Here is a 19,710-nt window from a genome sequence, read left to right on the forward strand (position 1 = left end):
GGGACTTTTGTTATTTTAAGCTTTTCTTGGCACTCATGCAGATTCACCTGCCTCTACCTCTCCAGTGTTCTGATTAAGGGTGTGCATGACCACGCCCAGCCCTTTAAACATTTTTAAAAATTATTACTGTTTTTATTTTATCTGTGTACCGTGTGTATGCCTGATACACAGAAGTTGGAAGAGGGTGTTGTAGATGGTTGTAAGCCACTGTGCAGGTGCTGAGAACAGAGCCAGGACCCTCTACACAAGAGCATCTGAGTCTCCAGACAGACAGACAGACAGACAGATTCCTCGTTATCCCTGTTTCACATCGAGAAAAGGGAAGCACAGATAGAACCTGACTTACCCAAGGACATAAGGTTGAGAAATACCAAAGCATAGACCAGGGTCCTTGCCTGTTTTCTCTCTAGTGTCTGATTTCATGGCTTTACTGGTTAATGTCTGGCTTAGAAAAAATCACCGACAAAAATTCTTGTTTAAATATTCTGCCCGGCCGAGTGGTGGTGGTGCACGCCTTTAATCCCAGCACTTGGGAGGCAGAGGCAGGCGGATTTCTGAGTTCGAGGCCAGCCTGGTCTACAGAGTGAGTTTCAGGACAGCCAGGGCTACACAGAGAAACCCTGTCTCAAAATAAATAAATAAATAAATAAATAAATAAATAATCAATCAATCAATCTTAGGGACACTTAGAATATCTTACATTCCTGAGCCATGAATTAAAATGTTTAACTTTTCCCTTTCCCTGCTGTCTGTCCTTGTGCATGTATCACAGGAGAGCGTGATGACGATGACAGAGGCTTCTTGAATTTGTTCCATCTTCTCCATGCTCAGGCAAACTTCCATAAGGAGGTACTGTATCTGACCATGAATGCTGTCTCTTCCTAAGTCAGGAGGCTTGTCTCCTAAAGTGTATATGCCCCGCCCCCTGGACTGGCATTCAGGAGAGTGATGCTTTTTCACATCCAAGGATAGCACCTATTGGACTCTTGAAAATCTAATTAACCAGAAACTCCAGTTGCACAGGACTTTAGCTGTAACTGTTTCACTCTGATTATTAGAAAATAACAGGCAAACCTAAGAATATATTGCATTTTTTTTCTGGAAGACAAGTTCTGGCTCTCCAGTTCTTGGTAAATATAACATCAAACCAAATCAGAGTGTTAACTGTCCAAGAATCTGCAGCCAGCCCAACTTGTTTATATGGCTCTTTGAAGCAAGAGCTAATTCTGCCACATTCAGTGACTAGTGCTCTCTGTTCACTTGGCTGACTTTGAGCAGATAGGGCCCACATGTTTTCTAATCTTTTAGAATATACATTATGTAAGTCACATTCTTTACCACCTTCTTAGCATATGGTTACAAAACAATCTTATATGTTATTTATATTTGTATGAACTAACAGAAAAAAATCCAAACTAATATGTGTGGATAGTGTGTGTATATATGTATGTATGTATTATGTATGTATGTATATTTATATGCATATAGGCACGTGCATATATTTCTTGCAAGACAATAATACAAAAGGTCTACAAGTGGAGGAAGGGGTGTGTGTGTGTGTGTGTGTGTGTGTGTGAACTATAGTTTTTAGATAATGGAATCATCTTGTAACTTCCCTGGGGATTAGAGCAGAAAATTGCAAGCAGAAGAAAAACATAATAAAAGTAAGTAGTTCTTCTGCTGGCAGAACAATCTTCACAAGTCAGTTCTGTTCTTGTAAGACTTCGCTCCCAGTCCCAGAAAGTAGGGTTGATGATGGGAACTGAAATCACAGACTGTAAAGTATCCAAAGAGAGAGGGGACAGGGCAGGAGGAGAGAGTTTGTGAATCCCCAGAAACTCTAGGCCCATATAGTAGACCTACCACCTACCTTCACCTCCACTTGTGTCAAAGTGGCTGTAATGCAGGGGCCTCCTGTGGTTCCTCTTCCTCTTCTCCAGTCAAACCCAGGGCTTTGTGCAGCTAAGCAAGCACTTCACCACTGAGCTTCCCCAACCCACACTCACTGTCCCACCAGATTCTCAGAGGCTGCCCTTCTTTTCCTCAGCATACTGGGAGATCAGGAAGTCACCTTCAGCAGTGGTGTATAAAGAAAATCCATGAACTTTAACAAAAGGCTCAGTGAACATTTGATAGTACCAAGGACAGTGAAAATTGTGGAGAAATAAAAATTGTGACATCAGGCTTTTACTATATTTCAATAGCAAAAACAAATTTAATATGGATCAAAATTAATCGCCTTCTTGTTGTCTAAGTATAATTCCACTAGTGGGAAGATTTGGGGTTTTTTTTCTTCAGAGTTTATTTGAAGATTTAGGGAGGGAAACATTCTTGCTTTTTTTCCTCATTTAATTTTCTTCTGTTCAGTTGAAGAATTGATCTGTAACCAACAGCCTGGGCAGCCTGTGGTAACAGCAAGTGGCAAGAACAAAGTAACACCTCATTCTTTCTCTGTCTCTGATACTTCCACACACACTTTGCAAAGATGACTAGATTTATCAAAACACTAGTGATTTCAAGTTGACATTTTCTTGGAAAGAAAGAGAAAACAAAGCAAATGTTACTGGGAACAATATCTTAAAGATTATACTTATTTTCATTTACTATTTATTTTAGGTTTCTTGAGTTACAGTTTCTTTACATACCCCTTGCTGTCTTGAAACACAGTATGCAGAACAGGTTGGCTTTGAACTCAGAGATCTATCTACCTGCTTGTCTCCTGAGTGGTGGAACTAAAAGTGTGTGCCACCACATCTAACTCTAAAGATCTTGATAAGTAGATAATTTCATTTTAGGAGGCTAAGAGTACTACAGGCTGCTCTTACAGAGAACCCAATTCAGTCTTTAGCACCCGCATGGCAACTTAACTCCATCTGTATCTCCAGTTGCAGGGGATTCCTTGTCCTCTTCTGGCCTGTGTAGGCATATTATACATTGTGCACATCCATTCATCCATCCAGTCAAAATACCCATATACATAGAATAAATATAAACCTTTCTTAAAGATAATTTCATTTTCTTAAGAAAGAAATGTATTATTATGAAGCTTGCTTTAAATAACGTAAGTTTCCACAATTCAGAAAATTTACCAAAGAAGCATATTTTAATTAAAACAATTTATTGTCTGTACTGGGAATTGAACTCAAAGCCTCACACTTGCTAGATAATCACTCTACTACTGAGCTATAATCCTGCTAATTTAATTGGGATTTGATTTTTTGCACCTTTGTTGACATAACTTGCTGCCATAAAATCTTTTAAATTCATGTAATTTTATTAATCTTGGTTACTTTCCCCACTTCTCCTGAGTTTGAATCTGAAAGAAAATTAAGCCATGAATGTAGTAATGGCCTTTCTTCTTCCTGAGACAGGAAACCCCTGTGTAGCTCTGGCTGTCCTGGAACTTGGTGTATAGACCAGGCTGGCCTTGAACTCATGAGATCCACCTGCTTATGCCTCCCAAGTGCTGGAACTAAACATGTGTGCCACAATTGCCCAGCTCCTTTTTTCTATCTCTAAAAAGTAAATTAGCAAATTCGTCATCTAATTATTAACAGATAAAGTAAATTTGGGAACAAATCTGAAATTTCCATAATTCAGTGATCTGGTTATTGATTTTGCTAAGTACATTCATCATAAAAATAAAGTGATTTTGAGTTTTAAAGAGAGACATTGGGCTGGAGAGATGGCTCAGTAGTTAAGAGCACTGACTGTTCTTCCAGAGGTCCTGAGTTCAATTCCCAGCAACCAAATGGTGGCCTACAACCCTCTGCAATGGGTTCTCATTCCCTCTTCTGGTGTGTTTGAAGAGAGCAGTGGTGAATAAATAATTAAAAAAATAAACTTCTTTAAAAAGAGACAGACAGACAGACAGACATTAAGGGGCTGGAGAGATTGGCTCAGTGGTTATGAGCACTGATTGCTCTTCCAGAGGTCCTGAGTTCATTTCCCAGCAACTACATGGTGGCTCACAGATACCTGTAATGGAAATCCAATGCCTTCTTCTGGTGTGTCTGAAGACAGCTACAGTGTACTCATATAAATAAAATAAATAAATCTTTAAAAAAGAGAGAGAGAAAGAGAGACATTAACTTGGAAAAAAAAAGACATTTGTATAGCACAGAGGTTTAAGTAACAGGCAGTCTAATTAACCACACACACACACAGACACACACATACAAAATGGGACATTTGAAAATGAGTAGACTGAAATGCTAGAACTGGCTAGACTAGAATTAACTAGAATAGTTACAAAAACACTGTAAACTTTCAACCAAACAGATAATTTCTCCTGTCTTTTTCCAAATCATCTCAAGTCGCTGTGACTGCTGGAGACCCAGGCTCCCAGGATATCTTTTCCCTTTTGTGTGGGTTTCCTTTCACTAGAAGGGAAAGTCAATGGCATCACTGCATTGCTGTTATTGTTATTTCTGTACACACAGCACACCATGTTGCCACTCATTTTAGGAACTGAAGTTTGTAGCTTGTGATGACAATATTAACCGTGAAACCATGCACTTGTAGCACACTGTTGTGGTGATGCCATCTGTCCTCTCAGTCCCTAAGTGGTGGCGTGTGAGTTGCAGTGGCAAAGTTCAGCACTGTTCATGGGGCACCTGCTTAGAAGTTCCTGATCTCAGCCTGACTGCATAGGGGTTGATGTCAAAAGTATCACCTCTCCAGGAAAAAGACATCCAGATGTGTATGGCCCTTATGCCTCATTGGACAACGACAGGAAGACCGGAGACATTACAAGGTCCCCTTTAATTACTAGAGGTCAGGCCTCTATCCCCGCCTTGGCAAGATTAGAATCGCCACAGCCCTTCTATACTTGGAGAAGGGAGGAGATGTCAGGGGCAGCCCTGCTTATACACTGAAGGCCTAAAATCAGCCATAAGTCTAAAATCAGCAATAGGCCTGACATACATGTCTGCTAACACAAAGTCTTGGGTCTCTGTGGAAAAACACTGAAACAGATGGCTATAAGCTATTGTAAACAGGTAGCTTTTGTGGAAATTTACCAGCCTGAGTAGTCATAAACCCTCTAAATAGGCAGCCTTGGCAGATATACCAACTTAGATAAGGACAAGTAAATCATAGGCAGAGTCATAGTGACCTTGTCCCCTGAAACTTTACCCAGCTGATACCCTGTTCTGAAAGATATCTGTACTCCCCCTGAAAACCTATGCTCCTGTGTCATCACCTTCCCCACATCCTGCGTTTTTGTGTTTATAACCCTTGTGTTAAAAAGTAAAAATTATGATTTGATAATTAAAAAAAAAAAAAAAAAAAAAAAAAGGAAAGAAAAAGAAGTTCCCGATCCTGTGACCGGCCCACTCTGTTTGCACTCCTAGGTCTTTGTTAATAACAGTTTATTGCTAGGGTAACTGTTCACCTTTGGAGAACAGAGCAAGCAGGAGGCGCCCAGTAGAAGGTGTAACGACAGAACCATTTTATGTCTGAGAAATAAACACTACTCTCTGTGTGGTTAACCTCAAGGTCAGCATCCTTCTGTGAATAGTACTCAGTTACATGAGTGCAGATTTGCACATGCCTTTGACAGCCTCTGTGCTTACTGGAAACTCCATTAGCACTCCACTAGCTGTGTGCAGCGTTATCTCAAACGCATTGTGTTGTGCTAAACATCTTTGATAACTAATATTGTATTTGTTCAACTTTAATTTCTTACTCATTTTAATAAAATTAAGTTTAAACTAGAAATATTTCTAATGTGTTCAGAGTTTCTTATTGTTTCATTCATTGAATTTCTGCAGTGTACTTGTATTTATTTAAGCTGTTAATTTTTTTCTCTCTTTTTTAAGACAGGACCTCACTATCTAGGATGGCCTAGAACTCACTATGTAGAGTGGACTGGCCTCAAACTCACAAAGATCCCTCTGCCTCCTGAGTACTGGAATGAAAGGCTTGTGCCAGCATACCTGGCTAAGCTATCAATTTAAACCCTACAGTGATTTTTTAAAAATGAATCGTCAGAGCTGGTTGCATGCCTATAATCCCAGCACCTGGGAGGTAGGAGCAAGGGCAGGAAGGCTGCTGTTAATTTGAAGCCAGCTTGTTGTACAAGTTCCAGGCCAGTCAGAACTGCATACACAGCAAGACCTTGTCTCAAAACAAGACAAAAGTGAGCACTTGTTTTCAAACACTGGGAACGGGAACCAAAGCCAGCACCTTGCACATACTAAGCAAGCACTGTACCACTGAGTGTATCCCAGGTCTGTGTGCTGTGCCCTCCCCAGTTCATCCGTTCCACAGGCGGCTACAGTGTGCCTGTCTGTTCAGGTGCTGAGGAAGAAACTTAGGGCCTCCAGCATGCTACACACACTCCACCACTAAGCTACACTGCAGGCTCTGAGGAATTGTCTTAATATAAACAATGTTGCAGATAGTTTTAATATGTTTATCTTATCCTTAACATTGTGGCATCCAAACATTAACTTACTAGTAACTGCTCATAAATTGAATAGTAATCTCTAAATAAGGCAACATTGTATGATGTTCTCTTTAGTTGAAAGTCCCCAACCATTATTCCAATTGCTGCTAAAATAGATGATATAATTATCAGTTTAATGCCAGTTCCAAATCCCTAAATAAGCAAATATTACTATTATTACTAGCGATTTCCCAAAACTACAAGATTTTAGTGTCTCCCTCCCTCCCTTCCTTTCTCCTTTCAGTCATGGAGGGATCAGATACAACCTAGGGTATTGTCCAAGATAGGTAAGTGATCCTTACATGTTTTTAGTCGGCACGGTGGTGCAAACTTTTAATCCCAACACTTGAGAGCTAGAGACAAGTGGATTCCTGAGTTTGAGGCCAGCCTGGTCTATAAAACGAGTTCCAGGATAGCCAGGGATACACAGAGAATTCTGTCTTAAAAAAAAACAAAAGTACAGCGAACCGCTGGTGGCTCGGCCCTTAAGGCTCCCGCCCGCAGAGGGCGCACCGTCTCTTGGTGCGCAGGTTCGAGTCCCGCTCTCGTCGAGTCCCGCTCACAAACAAAAGAGAGAGAGAGAGAGAGAGAGAGAGAGAGGAGGTAGTGGTTCTCAACCTTACAAAAACCAAGTCTGATAAAAGCCAAAGCAAATAATAGACAGTTTCTACCTCACTATGCTTAAGGAAAATGTTATTTGTAATTTCAAATTTAAATGATATGTTAAGAAAGTTTACATTTTGAATAATGCTTAATGCTAAATTTAAGCCATTTTTGAAAAGCAAGGTATTTTTCCTGAAATTTAATAGATTTTTAATTTTTCAGCCCCATTTCAAAATGTATCCTCAGTAGTTTTCCTAAAATAAATTATATCACTTCTATAATTTCATCAAAAATATTAGTGTAATGATTCTTAGCATTATATCATCTTAATGTTTGTAGCATAATTTACAGTTATTTAGATACATTTTATTGCACTGGCATAAACCAGATATAAGCTCCATTTTACATGATGGTACTATAACAGAGATCTGTGAAATGTATACAAAACTTTACACAAATAATGTTTTTAATATTTTATTGTGCTTGAGAATCCCAATATACATGTAATTTAAATATGAAATAAAACATTTTCTAGCTAGACATAGTAGCTTATGTCTGTAATCCCAGTACTTGGGAGACAGAAGCGAGAGGATTGCCACACGTTCAAGGCCAGCCTATGGTACATAGTTGTTTTATGGTTTCATTGCTGTGAAGAGACACCATGACCATGGCAACTCTTATAAGGACAAACATTTCACTGGGGCTAGCTTACAGTCTATTATCATCATGGCAGGAAGCATAGCAGTGTGCAGGCTGACATGGTGCTGGAAAAGGAGCCGAGGGTCTTGATCCGAAGACAACTAGGAGAGACTTTCTCTTCCACACTGGGCAAAGCTTGAACACTAGAAGCCCTCAAAGCCTACCTACACAGTGACACACTTCCTCCAACAGGGCCACACCCATTCCAAAAAGGACTCACTTTCTAATAGGTGTGGCCCAAGTGGGCCAAGCATTCAAACACATGAATCTATGGGGGCCAAACCAAACCTATTCAAATCAACACAACAATGGATTCCAGGCCAACTTAAAAAAAAAAAAAAAAAAAAAAAATCAAAAATCTAACTATTTGAGTGGCAGACTTGAACCTAGAAGCTTGAGACCTACCTGAACATCATTCAGAGACTATCTTTAAAAATGTTGTTGGAGAAATGGCTCAGCAGTTAAAATAATGTCTACATACATATATACATATCTTTAAAAAAAGAAAAAAATATATATATATTTCTATTTTTTAAAGATATATTTTATATGAGTACACTGTAACTGTCTTCAGACACACCAGAAAGCATCAGATCCTATAATAGATATTCTGTGAGCCACCATGTGGTTGCTGGGAACTGAACTCAGGACCTCTGGAAGAGCAATCAGTGCTCTTAATCTCTGCGCCATCTCTCCAGCTCCAAAACAATGGCTACTTTTGCAGAGGACCAAGTTCAATTCCTAATAACCATCTGGCAGCTCACAATTGGCTGTAACAAGTCTAGGAGATTCCACTTTCTTCTGGCCTCTGTTCCATTGGCTCCAGGCACATGTGTGGTGCACTGGCAAACATGTAAGCAAAACACCCATATACATAAAATAATAATAAAAAATTTTAAAGCAAATAAGTTCACCAAAACCAAATAATACTAACGCTGGAGAGGTCGAGACAGAAAGATGGCAAGTTGAGGCCAGCCTCAAGTATAGTGAAACCCAGTCTTGAAAAAACAAAAACAACACAACACAATACAACAGAGAACTTACTGTTATTTCTGGGTGTGTTATTGCCTGGGTGTGTAGGCACAAAGCAACAGTTTTCCAAAGTTTATTTCTTAAAACTATGGAGACATAAAGGTACCTGTGCCTGAAGACCTGTCTAATCCTCTGGATCCAGATAATGTAAGGAGGAAACAGACACCCTACAAGTTGTCCTCTGACTTCCATATACAGGCTGCGGTACACGCACACACACACGCACACACGCATACAAAATGTTTTTTAAAACTATGATATTTTATAAATAACATTTTTAAAAGGCTAGTCTAGGCCTGGAGAGAGATATGCCTTAACTCAATGGTTAAGAGTATTTACTGCTGTTGCAGAGGACCCAGATTCAGTCAGTTCCCAGCACCCACAGGGAGGCTCACAGCCATCTGGATTCCAGTTCCAGGGGATCTGACGTATTCTTCTGCCCTTCCTGGGTTCCTGCAGTTTCTGGTACATAAACATACACTCAGGCATGAATAAATACAAGATACATAAATACAAACACATAAATACAAGATGAAATTTTTAAAAAATTAAAGGATAATTTATCTGATCTTATATTGTGCCCACATCTGGAGGCATATGCCTCTTCTCTGAGGTTACCCTCTTTGCCCTTTCGTGGGATTACTGACAAGTTGTTTCAATTTCATATGGATACAGACTGAGGAACTTCGGTTCATAGAACTTCAGAGTGAAACTTGATTAGAGACTATGCCATAAAGATTTAATCACCATGATTAACTCTGCACTTTGGATCCCTTCAAACCTTGGTACTTAGGTAAGGATACAGAACTACTATCTTGGTAGAAAATTGTAGTTTGGACCAGGCACAGTGCTTCAGGCCTGTAATCCCAGCTCTCTGGGAGTGGAGGCTGTTAGGATGTCAGGTTTGGGGCCAGCCTGGGCTGCATAAGAGCACCTTCCTCCCAAGTAGGGAAGGAAAGAGAGAGGAGAAAAAGAAAGGAAAGAAGACAGGAAGGAAGGAAGGAACAAACTAGAGTTTGAAATAATAAGATTATGCTAGTGTCAGAGAAATACTTAAGAGGGAAATGTCAGGGTACCCCTGAAGATTACCCCTAAATATATCACCACCCAGGGCCATGCTCATCAATTAGTTAATCTGCTATTTGTCTTAAGCCCATGTTGTCACATAGTATTACATTTCTTAATGTCATAACACCTTCTACAAATTACCGGTGATATAAATTTGCAGTAAAAATATATATATTTTCTCCTCAAGTTTATCTCATAGTTGAATTTTCACTATAAAGTCTTATGTGAAGATGGTCACAAACCTGTAATTTCAGGACCCAGGAGGCTGAGGCAGGAGGACTGTGAGTTCGAGGCCAGACTGGGCTCCATAGCAAGACCCTACCTGGGACAAAGAAGGCCACTGGGGAAGGCTGAGAGGGTGGTAACTACTCAGAGCTGGCCACAGTTACTTCGCCTAGAGTTTTAGATTTGTTTGTTTTGTTTCAAGACCTGGTTTCCCTGAATCACCCTGGCTGTTCTGGAACTCACTCTATAGACCAGGCTGGCCTCAAACTCAGAGATCCGCCTGCCTCTGCCCTCTAAGTGTGCCACCACACCTAGCTGTTTTAGAATTTTAACATGGAAGGGATAGGAAATCTTTTCCAGTCTAGGAATACACTAAAGCTGCAGAGTTTAAATGGATCTGTTAGTAGATAAAATTGATGTTTCTTTCTTGTCTGGATTGTATCTTTTTAGTTGTTTGTTTGTTTTTGTTTTTTCCAGGCAGAGTTTCTCTGAGTAGCCCTGGCTGTCCTGGAATTCACTTTGTAGAATAGGCTGGCCTCCAACTAACAAGAGATATGCTTGCCTGTCTCATGAGTGCTGGACCTAAAGGCATTTGTCACTACCGACCGGCTATCACCATTATTTTTAAGATGTGAGGGTCTTGGGCTAGAGCTGGTAGAGTACTTGGCTAGCCTGGGTGAGGCCCTGGGTTCAATCCTGAGCACTGCAAAAAAAAAAAAAAAAAAAAAAGAGAGAATGGGAAGATGTGAGTTCTTTCTCTGTTGCTGATGTCAGTCCTCCTGCCTCTGTTCTAGGACTATAGGGTAACCACAAGAAGGTTTGTCCAGAAAGGACCTTTAAGAAGCAAACTTGTGGCATAAATTATACAACCTCAATTTCTGCTTCTCTATTTTTATTTTTATTTTATGTATATGGGTGTTCTGCCTTCCTGTATGTCTGTACACCACATGTGCATACAGTACATGCAGAAACCAAAAAAATACCATATTCTCTGGAACTGGAGTAACAGATGACCTGAGTTACCATATAGGTGCTGGGAACCAAAACAGGGACCTCTGCAAAAGCAACAAGTGCTCTTAACAGCTGAGCCGTCTCTCCAGCCCCTCTCTTTGTAGAAGATAGGATCTCATGTAGCCAATGCTGGCCTTGAACTCCCGATCCTTCTGTCTCTAATCCCGAGTGTTGGCATTACAGGCGTGTGCTACTGTACTCACTTCTTCTTAAAACAGCAACTGAACAAAATATTATTACAGGAAGTTATTCATTCTTGTTTATTTTAACCTAAAAAAATCAGTGCAGAAAAATGATGATAGAGACTTCAAGGGAATAACAGATATCACAGATTTGGGGTCAAATCCACTCTGTATCCTAAAACACAGTTTTTTTCAACCCTAACTGGACAAGGAAATAACAGCTTTGTTTTTAAAGATAAAAAAACGTTTAAAAAATTTTTTTTCAAAGTTTCAAACCCTTTCATTTGGGATAAAATTTTTCTCCTAATTTAATGTAGGCATTTTGTTTCAATGTTTTATGGGTAGGCACAAAGAATACGGACTTCACAACCATGCACCTCTAGTCAACTAAGGAGCTGGGAACAAATGGGAAAAGGAGGGAAGAAATGATAAATCTTAAAGACTGCAAATAACAGGATTTTGGGGTGGGGTGGGTGGTATATCAAGGGAAACCACACAACCTCAGGCTGTACAGTCTGTAAATTACCAATCAGACAGAGTTTGCCCTTGAGTTTACAAGGGAACACCTGCTTATGAAACAGAAAGGAAAGAACATTTTAGCATCGTGTGCAGTTGCATTTAGACCTAAGGAAAGGCTGCCAATATGAATGTTTGGGCATTCTCCACCCTGACTTCACTGTTCCAACCCTCCATATTCTCAATACCCCCTGTCTACAGCTCAATTGCATGCAGCAGCTGTCAGTGGCTGGCATTCTTGGACTCCTGGTGTGCCCAGGAATGCCCCTGCCTCACAGAATGCCTTCGTGCCAAGGATCCTCCACATCCGGATACACTGGAAGAAGTCAGGTGGGCCTCAGGGTTGTTGCTGGTGGTAAGAGGCCTCTTGCTGGACCCGACACAGGAGCTGTGGGAACCCAAAAACAAAGGGGTCAGCTGTGAACTGCAGCAGGGGTACCTCTACTGGTCAGGAACTACCAAGAGCTCTGAGAATCCCCTCCACACCCCTCATTCCTCTACACCAAATTGTGCCAGCACAGCTGGGGAACGTGGGTACCTCCACCACCCTTTACCCCAAGTAAGTTTCATTTGCTATTTTTTTTCTCAAGTGGGAGTTAATTACTAGTGAATTAATGAATGTACTTTGTGCCAGCTGCAGTGAATTAATGAATGCAGTTGTGCCAGCTGATGTGAATTAATGAATGTACTTTGTGCCAGGTGCAGTGAATTAATGAATGCACTTGTGCCAGCAGACTTGAAAACTGCCTTGTCCATACATAAAGATGTACTGTAGTCACTGCCAGGAGAGAATGGACAACTTGGCTTTGCATCTACCTGGAAGAGGAAATTAGGAAATAATAGTTCCCCCACCACCCCGCACATAATTCCCTCCCATTCTACCTAAAATCTAGTGCATTTTATTTTTATTTATTTATTTATAGTGAAGTTTATTTTTAAGAAATCACATTTTAAATCAATTCCCAAAGAAAGCTGGGCTTTCTTATTCTTTTCAGATTGATCCAAGAAATGCTACGTCAGTGTGTATGACAAATAGATTAAAAAAAAAAAAAAAAGCTCTCTTTTCATTTTGTTTTTTAATCAATACCCGAATAATGACCAGAAGCAAAAATCTACCGGTGCGTCAGCAAGCAGGATGCTCGGCCCTTCAGCTCCATCCTTCCCCTCGCAGCCCCTGCAGCTCCAGGCCACTAGAGCAGGTAAATAATGTAGGACAGAACCACCAGGCCTATGATGGCAAAGAACATGAGAATGAAAATATCCAGCATGGCTCAGTACTAAGCAGAGGAGTCCCCTAGATTCCGGGGAAGTGGGAACTGCAAGCGTGGAGGTCGGTCAGCGCGGAGAAATGGCTCCTATTCCCTACCGCTTCCTGTTCCCTCCCCCTCCCGGAGACCTGAGGCTAAGGGATGCTGCCACTCCATCAGCAGCTTACTCTCCACCTCCACCATCACGGCCAGCCAATCACAAAGCCCACGGTGGGTAACCAGGGAACAGCTACTTTTAGATCAGGCAAAACCAGAGAGGTTCGATTTCTTCCCAGGAAGCCAGCCCCGCCCCTTTGTGTGGAAACGCTATCTCGATTTAGACACAGTTTCTGCACTGAGTGGGCTGCTTCGGAAGGTGCGAGCGGAGGATCTCTACCGACCCCTTAGGAGTGGATTCGTCTGCCTGCCCTCTTCCTTCTTCCTCTCACGCATCTCTAGCAGTCTATCTCAGAAAACTAATTGTTACCAGTTTTGTGGGCAATCGGCTAGTTCAGAGGAGAACATGGAGGAAGGTCTCATGTGGGTCTCAGGGGACGATCCTGGGCAGGGACCTGAGTTTTTCCACTGTGCCGGGTATTGCACACGTGGGGTCATTTCAGCAGCTCTGAAGTCTTTTTTAGCCTGACCTCAGGGTGGTCAGGAGCTTGCCTGATAAATTTAACTTGTCAATAGGGGGCAGGAGTCAAAGCGAGGTTCTCACAGTCCTAAACGCATACCCTCCTGGAGTCCACCCCACACTGGTTTGCCTTGTTGGTCTGGGAGATCCGAGGAACCTAAGCTCATTTGTGTCATATGAGGTCTCTCCTTCCCTTCTGTGCTGCCATTACCCTCATTTGTTTTCTCTGGATCTCCCAGATTTACCCCATGTCATTCTCAGAAAAAAACAGCAAGAAACCCACACACCCCGCTCCTGGGTAATGTCTAGAAATGCAAATCCAAGTGGGGTTTTGCTTTCCTTTTTGTATTATTATTAATTATTGTCGTTTTATTTTGTCTTGAAATAGTCTCAAGTAGCCCAGGCAGGCCCTTGACTGGCTTCTCCTACCTCTACTTCTCAACCTCCTGAGAACTGCCATTACAGCTGGCTTTCTCGTGGTTTTTCCCAAGAGAACAGAGTCTTACTAAAACTCAGTGATAGCACTCAAAGTGTAAGGGTGAGTTACACGAAACCTGACGACCTGAGTTCAATCTCTGGGGCCCTCAGTGGAAAGATAGGTTGTTCTGTGATGTCCCCACATGCCACACCTGATGTACACACACATACATACATAAAGTCACGTTAAAAAACCCACACCCCACACTGATGTATGTTAATGCTTTCTGCTCTGTGTTGTGCACGGTTTCTTATTAAAAAGAAAAGAATTTCTGTAGGCCAACTTCTAAGGTCTGGCATCCTTAGCCTCACCCCAAATATTTTCTTTGAAGGGCCCAGGCCTTCAAGATATTAGTAACCCTCTTTCTAACTTAGGCCACTCCCAAGAGGGGAGCCCTCCTGAGCAGGCAAGGCCAGCGACAAGGCCACACTGGGTCACAGACTCTTCTCCTGCTCTTGAGAACTCTAAGCTCCTGCTGCCTGGAGCATTCCCTACACTGGAGCACTCCCCACACTGGAGCACTCCCCACACTGGGATCACTCAGCCACACGGTCTCCTGATTACAACAGAGGATGCTTTCATGTGAAACCCAGGTAGAAAATGCCCGTGTCCACAAAGCCTCTGGCCAGGTGGCTGTTGACCAGGAGCCAGGGCCCAGTACATTCCTCACCACAGGCGACTTCCCAAGCCCAGGAGCGAAGAGGCTGCAGTGTTTGCAATCAAGTTGGCTGGGAATGGGCCACCACAGGGCTGGGAGATGGAAGAGGAGGGAAGGCGGCTTCCAGGCTCCCCTGTGGTGGCACTGTGGGCTGTCCTACTTTCTGTTGATTTACAATTCAAACGTGGCAGTGGGACACACTGGGCTAGCACAGGCCTGGGCTGAGCTCACTCTTTGGCTTGAACTCTTGTAGAGCAACGTGTTCCCAAGGCTGGCGAGAAGGAAGATGCTTAACTAAAGAAGGGGGACAATGTGAGGGCCTCTGAATTCAGGGAATGCCAGCCTTGAGTGGACAGTGCCCCAGGCTGGGCAGAGGTGTCATTGGTGGATGCCACTGAAGGGCTGGGCTATGTCTTCAAGGAGAAAGCAAGTGTCAATGTAGGGAGAGCAAGAGACTTTGGTTTTTAGAGTTCTCTATTTGAGGGGTAGCTGGGTTCACTGTGAGTGACAGGCAGAGTCAAAGAGGAAGAAGCCTAGTCCGCAGGTAAAAATTACACTTTTATTTGAGTCACCAGGATAAAGATTCACTTTGTGGTTCAAGTCAATGTTCAAAATCATAACAGGCCAGAAAGAATTGATCCCAAGCACGAGGCCGGGAGGGAGGGAACCAAACAGACCAAAGAAAGATGACAACCCAATATAAAAGATGAGTGTGGGTGGCTACACACACACACACACACACACACACACACACACACACACACACACACCCCACTCACACAGATGAAATGTTGGACAGAGGCGGACTTCACAGGGTCACTTCTGTTTCTGTTTAAATACAGGCTCTGTGGGGTAGTACTTTTTGTCTCGTGTCCAGCTATTAGAAAATAAACTGTTCCCTGAAGGAACATGAGGAGGGAAACCAGGAAGCAACATGGGGAGAATTCATGTCCCTCGCCACGAGGCTTCTTGCATTACAGGATTGGTTCACAAACGTTAAGTTCACAGTATAGCCAAGGTGCCTTCTTTCCTGGGTTTTGATTGGCTGAAAAGACTTTACAAATGAAGAGACCACGGGCTTGGGGATTCTGTGCTCTTCTAGGGGTGAATGCTTCTGTAAGAGTATGGACTCCAGCAGGCTTGGGGCCCTCAGCACCTTAAGTAGTTCCCCTTCCCTCTGCAGGTGTATGAAAGAACCCTCCCCCCTCCCCATTTCTAGGACACTAGAAGAGCAGCTGATTTGACATGTTGGGAAGGGAGGTTCAGCTGAGAGGAACCAGGAGGCTTGTAGCACCTCCTGAACACAGGCCCTCCAAGAGCAAGTGCCCCTGACCTCTGGTCCCCAGAACCACATTGTGCTTTGAGATCAAGAGGAAATGGAATGGACCGGATCCTCCCCAGTGGCTCCTGAGATGCCCCTACAAGGCTCTCCCCGTGCCCACCAGAACACTCCTTGCCTTCACCCAAGCTAGGGTCGGAAGTAAAGGGATTGACCAGGCAGGAAGATGGTTACTCTGGCAAGCCCTCATGACAACCACAATGCTGGCCTGACCAAGGTCTTCAGGTTCAAACATCACCTGCAGCAGGGTCTGAGTATGTAAAGGGACCTGTATCGGACTCAGGGGACCCAGGAGGAGTGACAAGAAAACCCAGAGATGAATGAAGTCAAGTGAGCACTGCCCCAGGCCCCAGATGCAAAGGAGGAACTTGAGTTTAGCACTAGCCCAGAGATGGTGCTGCCAGCTTTGGAGCCCTGGACTCTCTCCTTTGCTTCAAGGACAGGAGAGCCTCAGGTGAGGTGCCACAACAGTGCGGGTGACTTGGTCCTTCTGGTACCATACTCTGTAGCCTTAGACACAAAGACAGGAAAGCACATGTCTAACCTAGAAGCCTTCTCCCACCTCCCCAGTTAGGTGGGAGGGCCTCCTGTGCTCCAGAAAACTCTCTCCATTTTCTGGCTTTGCAGAGCTCTAAGCCAGTCCAGCCTTGTGCTGGGGAAGGAAGGCCACAGGAGACAGAGACCTTTACCCAGGGGAACAGGAAGAAACAGCTCAGTCAAGTCCCAAAGGCTTCTGTCCCTAGCTCTACTCTTCACAGCAGGCTCTCAGCCAGGGAGATAAAGAGAGTCCCGGGAGGCTTCGGAGGAGGGAAGCAAACAAGCCTGAGGAGAACACCCCGTTCCTTCCTTTCTACTGCTGCCCCTAGAACTAAGGCAAGAATCTGACCCAAGCTGGGATTTCTGGGGAGCTCTTTGGCCACTCTAGGTTTGTGTGGGCAGAATGGCACAGTCCGTGTGAAGGACTGTACACAGAGGCAGGGATTCAGCCTGAAGCAGGAGCTTTGTTCTCCCCTGGATGCCCCCAGGAGGAGGCAGATTCAGGAAGATGGACTAGGGGAAAGGTCATCAATCACATCGTTCTCTACACAACTGAGGCCTTTGATACCCACCCCCTGGGGATGTGTGGAGCCCCACCTGGAGGTATGAGGAGTATGCAGCTCACCCCAGCTCTAGGAGGAAGGGTGTCAGGGGAGCTGGGCCAGGGGTTTCCAGGGCCTAAGGCAGGAAGTGAAACTGAGACAGGGTCTCACTACATAGCTCTGGCTGTCCTGAAACTCACGATGTAGACCAGGCTGGCTTCAGAGTCACAGATCTGCCTGCCTCTGCCTCCCTTCTCTGGAATTAATCCTCTGCTGGGATTAAAGGTGTATGCCACTATACCCAGTCTAAGTCTCCCATTTCAGCCCAGCCCTGTGAGCCCACCCTCCTCAGAACAACCCAGCCCTCCCCAGAGTGCCCAGCATGTTCCATCCAGAGAGGGGAAAAAATCAATCAGTTGATTGGTCCAAGGGAAAACCTGCCAGAGAAAGGAGCCCAGGGGCAGAACAAGGCTTGGGTTGGCAACAGAAGCTGGAGGAGGGTCAGGGATAAAGAAGCAGTTGAAGATCTTAAAAGACAGAGACACTGAAGGGTGGACGGGTCAGGCCCCAGGACAGATATGATGCCATGGAATGCATTGAAGACGGAGGGTGGGGCAGCATGGGGCTCAGATGGCCTCCACGTAGTTGGCTGGCAGCATCCCTGTGTCTCCGGTGCGCTCTACGGTCCCGTACATCCAGCCGTCATCGATCTGCTGCACATTGACGATGGTGTCTCCATCTTGGAAGGAGACCTCGTCCTCATCCGCAGCACTGTAGTCATACACTGCCCGGTACCGTTTCTGCGGACCACAGCCAATGGTTAGCCTGGGCATTGGATATAGGCTCGCCCACACCCAGACCTTCTGTGCCGGGCAAGGGTTCCACCAAGTCATTCCCAGGCCCTGTGTTTCTCTCTACCTCTTGAGGGACCTTGGGGGAAAGACATAATAAACCAGAAGATGGAGCCAGAGGTGGGCTCTGTGGTACAGTCTCTTATATCTGTTTCCACATAGCAGCAGTAAAGACCCATAGGCTTGACACAAATAGTGGCCTTAAAATGTGATATAAAGGGACTGGAGAGATAGCTCATCGATTGAGAACACTGACTGTTCTTCTAGAGGACCTGAGTTCAATTCCTGGCATCCACCTGGCAGCTCACAACTGTCTGTAATTCCAGTTCCAAGAGACTTCACACCTTCACACAGACACACACTCAGGTGAAATGCCAGTGTACATACGAAAAAGTAATAAATTACTAAGGAAAAAAAATGTAATGTGCCATACTGGGCATGGTAACAAGAGGATTTTGAATCTCAGAACTCAAGAGACTGAGATACAAAACAAAACAAGATCTTGAGTTCAAGGCCAGCCTGGGCTACATAGCTCTTTTAAATAAACCCCCTTGTATCCTTGGGTCTTAGGTTTGATTCTCAATACCACAAAACAAAAAAGAGGTACAGCCCAATCACTGTTATTTGAAGGGCTATTAGTACCAATGTTTCCTGAAACGATTATTAGTCTGATTTCATTCCCACATGGGAAAAAAAAAGGCTTCTAAGATGCCAAACCTATAATGAGATGCCAGCAGATCCCAGTCTGTATACTGACTGTCTTCATCTCCAGCCAAGCTGCCACTGCAGCCTATATGGCTATCCTCCATACGACGCCCATACCCCCAAGTGCTGAGGTTACACCTATACCCAACTGCCAGGGTGATTTTCTTTTTTTCTTTCTTTCTTTTTTGTTTTGGTCTGTTTTTCAAGACAGGGTTTCTCTGTGTAGCCCTGGCTGTCCTGGAACTCGAACTCAGAAACCCGCCTGCCTCTGCCTCCCAAGTGCTGGGATTAAAGGCGTGCGCCACCACTGCCTGGCCAGGGTGATTTTCATAAAGCAAAAGTCAAACACCGGTGCAGTGCGGTGCGGTGCGGTGCAGATCACTAGTCTCAAAGGCCTTCCTTCCCCTGGGCCTACAAGTCCTCAAAGGCTTTGACCTCCTCTACTTCCTCTTCCTGTCTCCAGGAACCTGGGCCTTCCCACAAGACACCGACCCTTCCGAGAATATTCTGTTATAGAGTCTGTATCAGCTGTTCCTCTTGTACCCTAAATGCTACAGTTTGACTCTGCTGCTCTACTTCCCTTACCCTGCAGAGGACAGGCCACTCGCCACCTTATCCTCCTCCCTAAAGACAGGTCACCTATCCCAGGCCACTATTTCTTTTCTATACTGACATGAGTTGCTTTGAATCCCAGCGTGGAGATCAGCCTTGTGCACCCTGGCAGATTGGGTCCCTGAACACCCAGGCCAGAGCCTCACACCCAAGGCCGCCCAGCTTACTGTCGCTCATCTCCTCATCCAGCAATACTGGTGAGTCCTACTACAGGCCTGGTCAAGACAACACAAAGCTACTTCCTGCCGACACAGAGACACAAGCTAGTATAATCTTTTTCTGGGGAAAGGGTCATGGTACTGGGGATCAGAAGAACC

The 19,710-nt window shown here is 44.0% G+C and overlaps 2 protein-coding genes across 2 annotated transcripts in view; one reads left to right on the forward strand and one right to left on the reverse strand.

Annotated features, from left to right (window-relative positions):
• Positions 1 to 5,272, forward strand: part of Fbxo47 (F-box protein 47) — a 33,188-nt gene extending 27,916 nt beyond the window's left edge. Inside the window, exon 11 of the mRNA XM_076935848.1 lies at positions 773 to 5,272. Within this exon, the coding sequence (XP_076791963.1) occupies positions 773 to 885 (113 nt within the window). The 3' untranslated portion in view covers positions 886 to 5,272. The remainder of the gene's footprint in view (positions 1 to 772) is intronic.
• Positions 5,273 to 15,344: 10,072 nt separating this feature from the next.
• Positions 15,345 to 19,710, reverse strand: part of Lasp1 (LIM and SH3 protein 1) — a 38,866-nt gene continuing 34,500 nt past the window's right edge. The window contains exon 7 of the mRNA XM_034504547.2: positions 15,345 to 18,025. Within this exon, the coding sequence (XP_034360438.1) occupies positions 17,852 to 18,025 (174 nt within the window). The 3' untranslated portion in view covers positions 15,345 to 17,851. The remainder of the gene's footprint in view (positions 18,026 to 19,710) is intronic.

The sequence above is a fragment of the Arvicanthis niloticus genome, chromosome 6, assembly GCF_011762505.2.
Source record: "Arvicanthis niloticus isolate mArvNil1 chromosome 6, mArvNil1.pat.X, whole genome shotgun sequence".
Lineage (NCBI taxonomy): Eukaryota > Metazoa > Chordata > Mammalia > Rodentia > Muridae > Arvicanthis > Arvicanthis niloticus.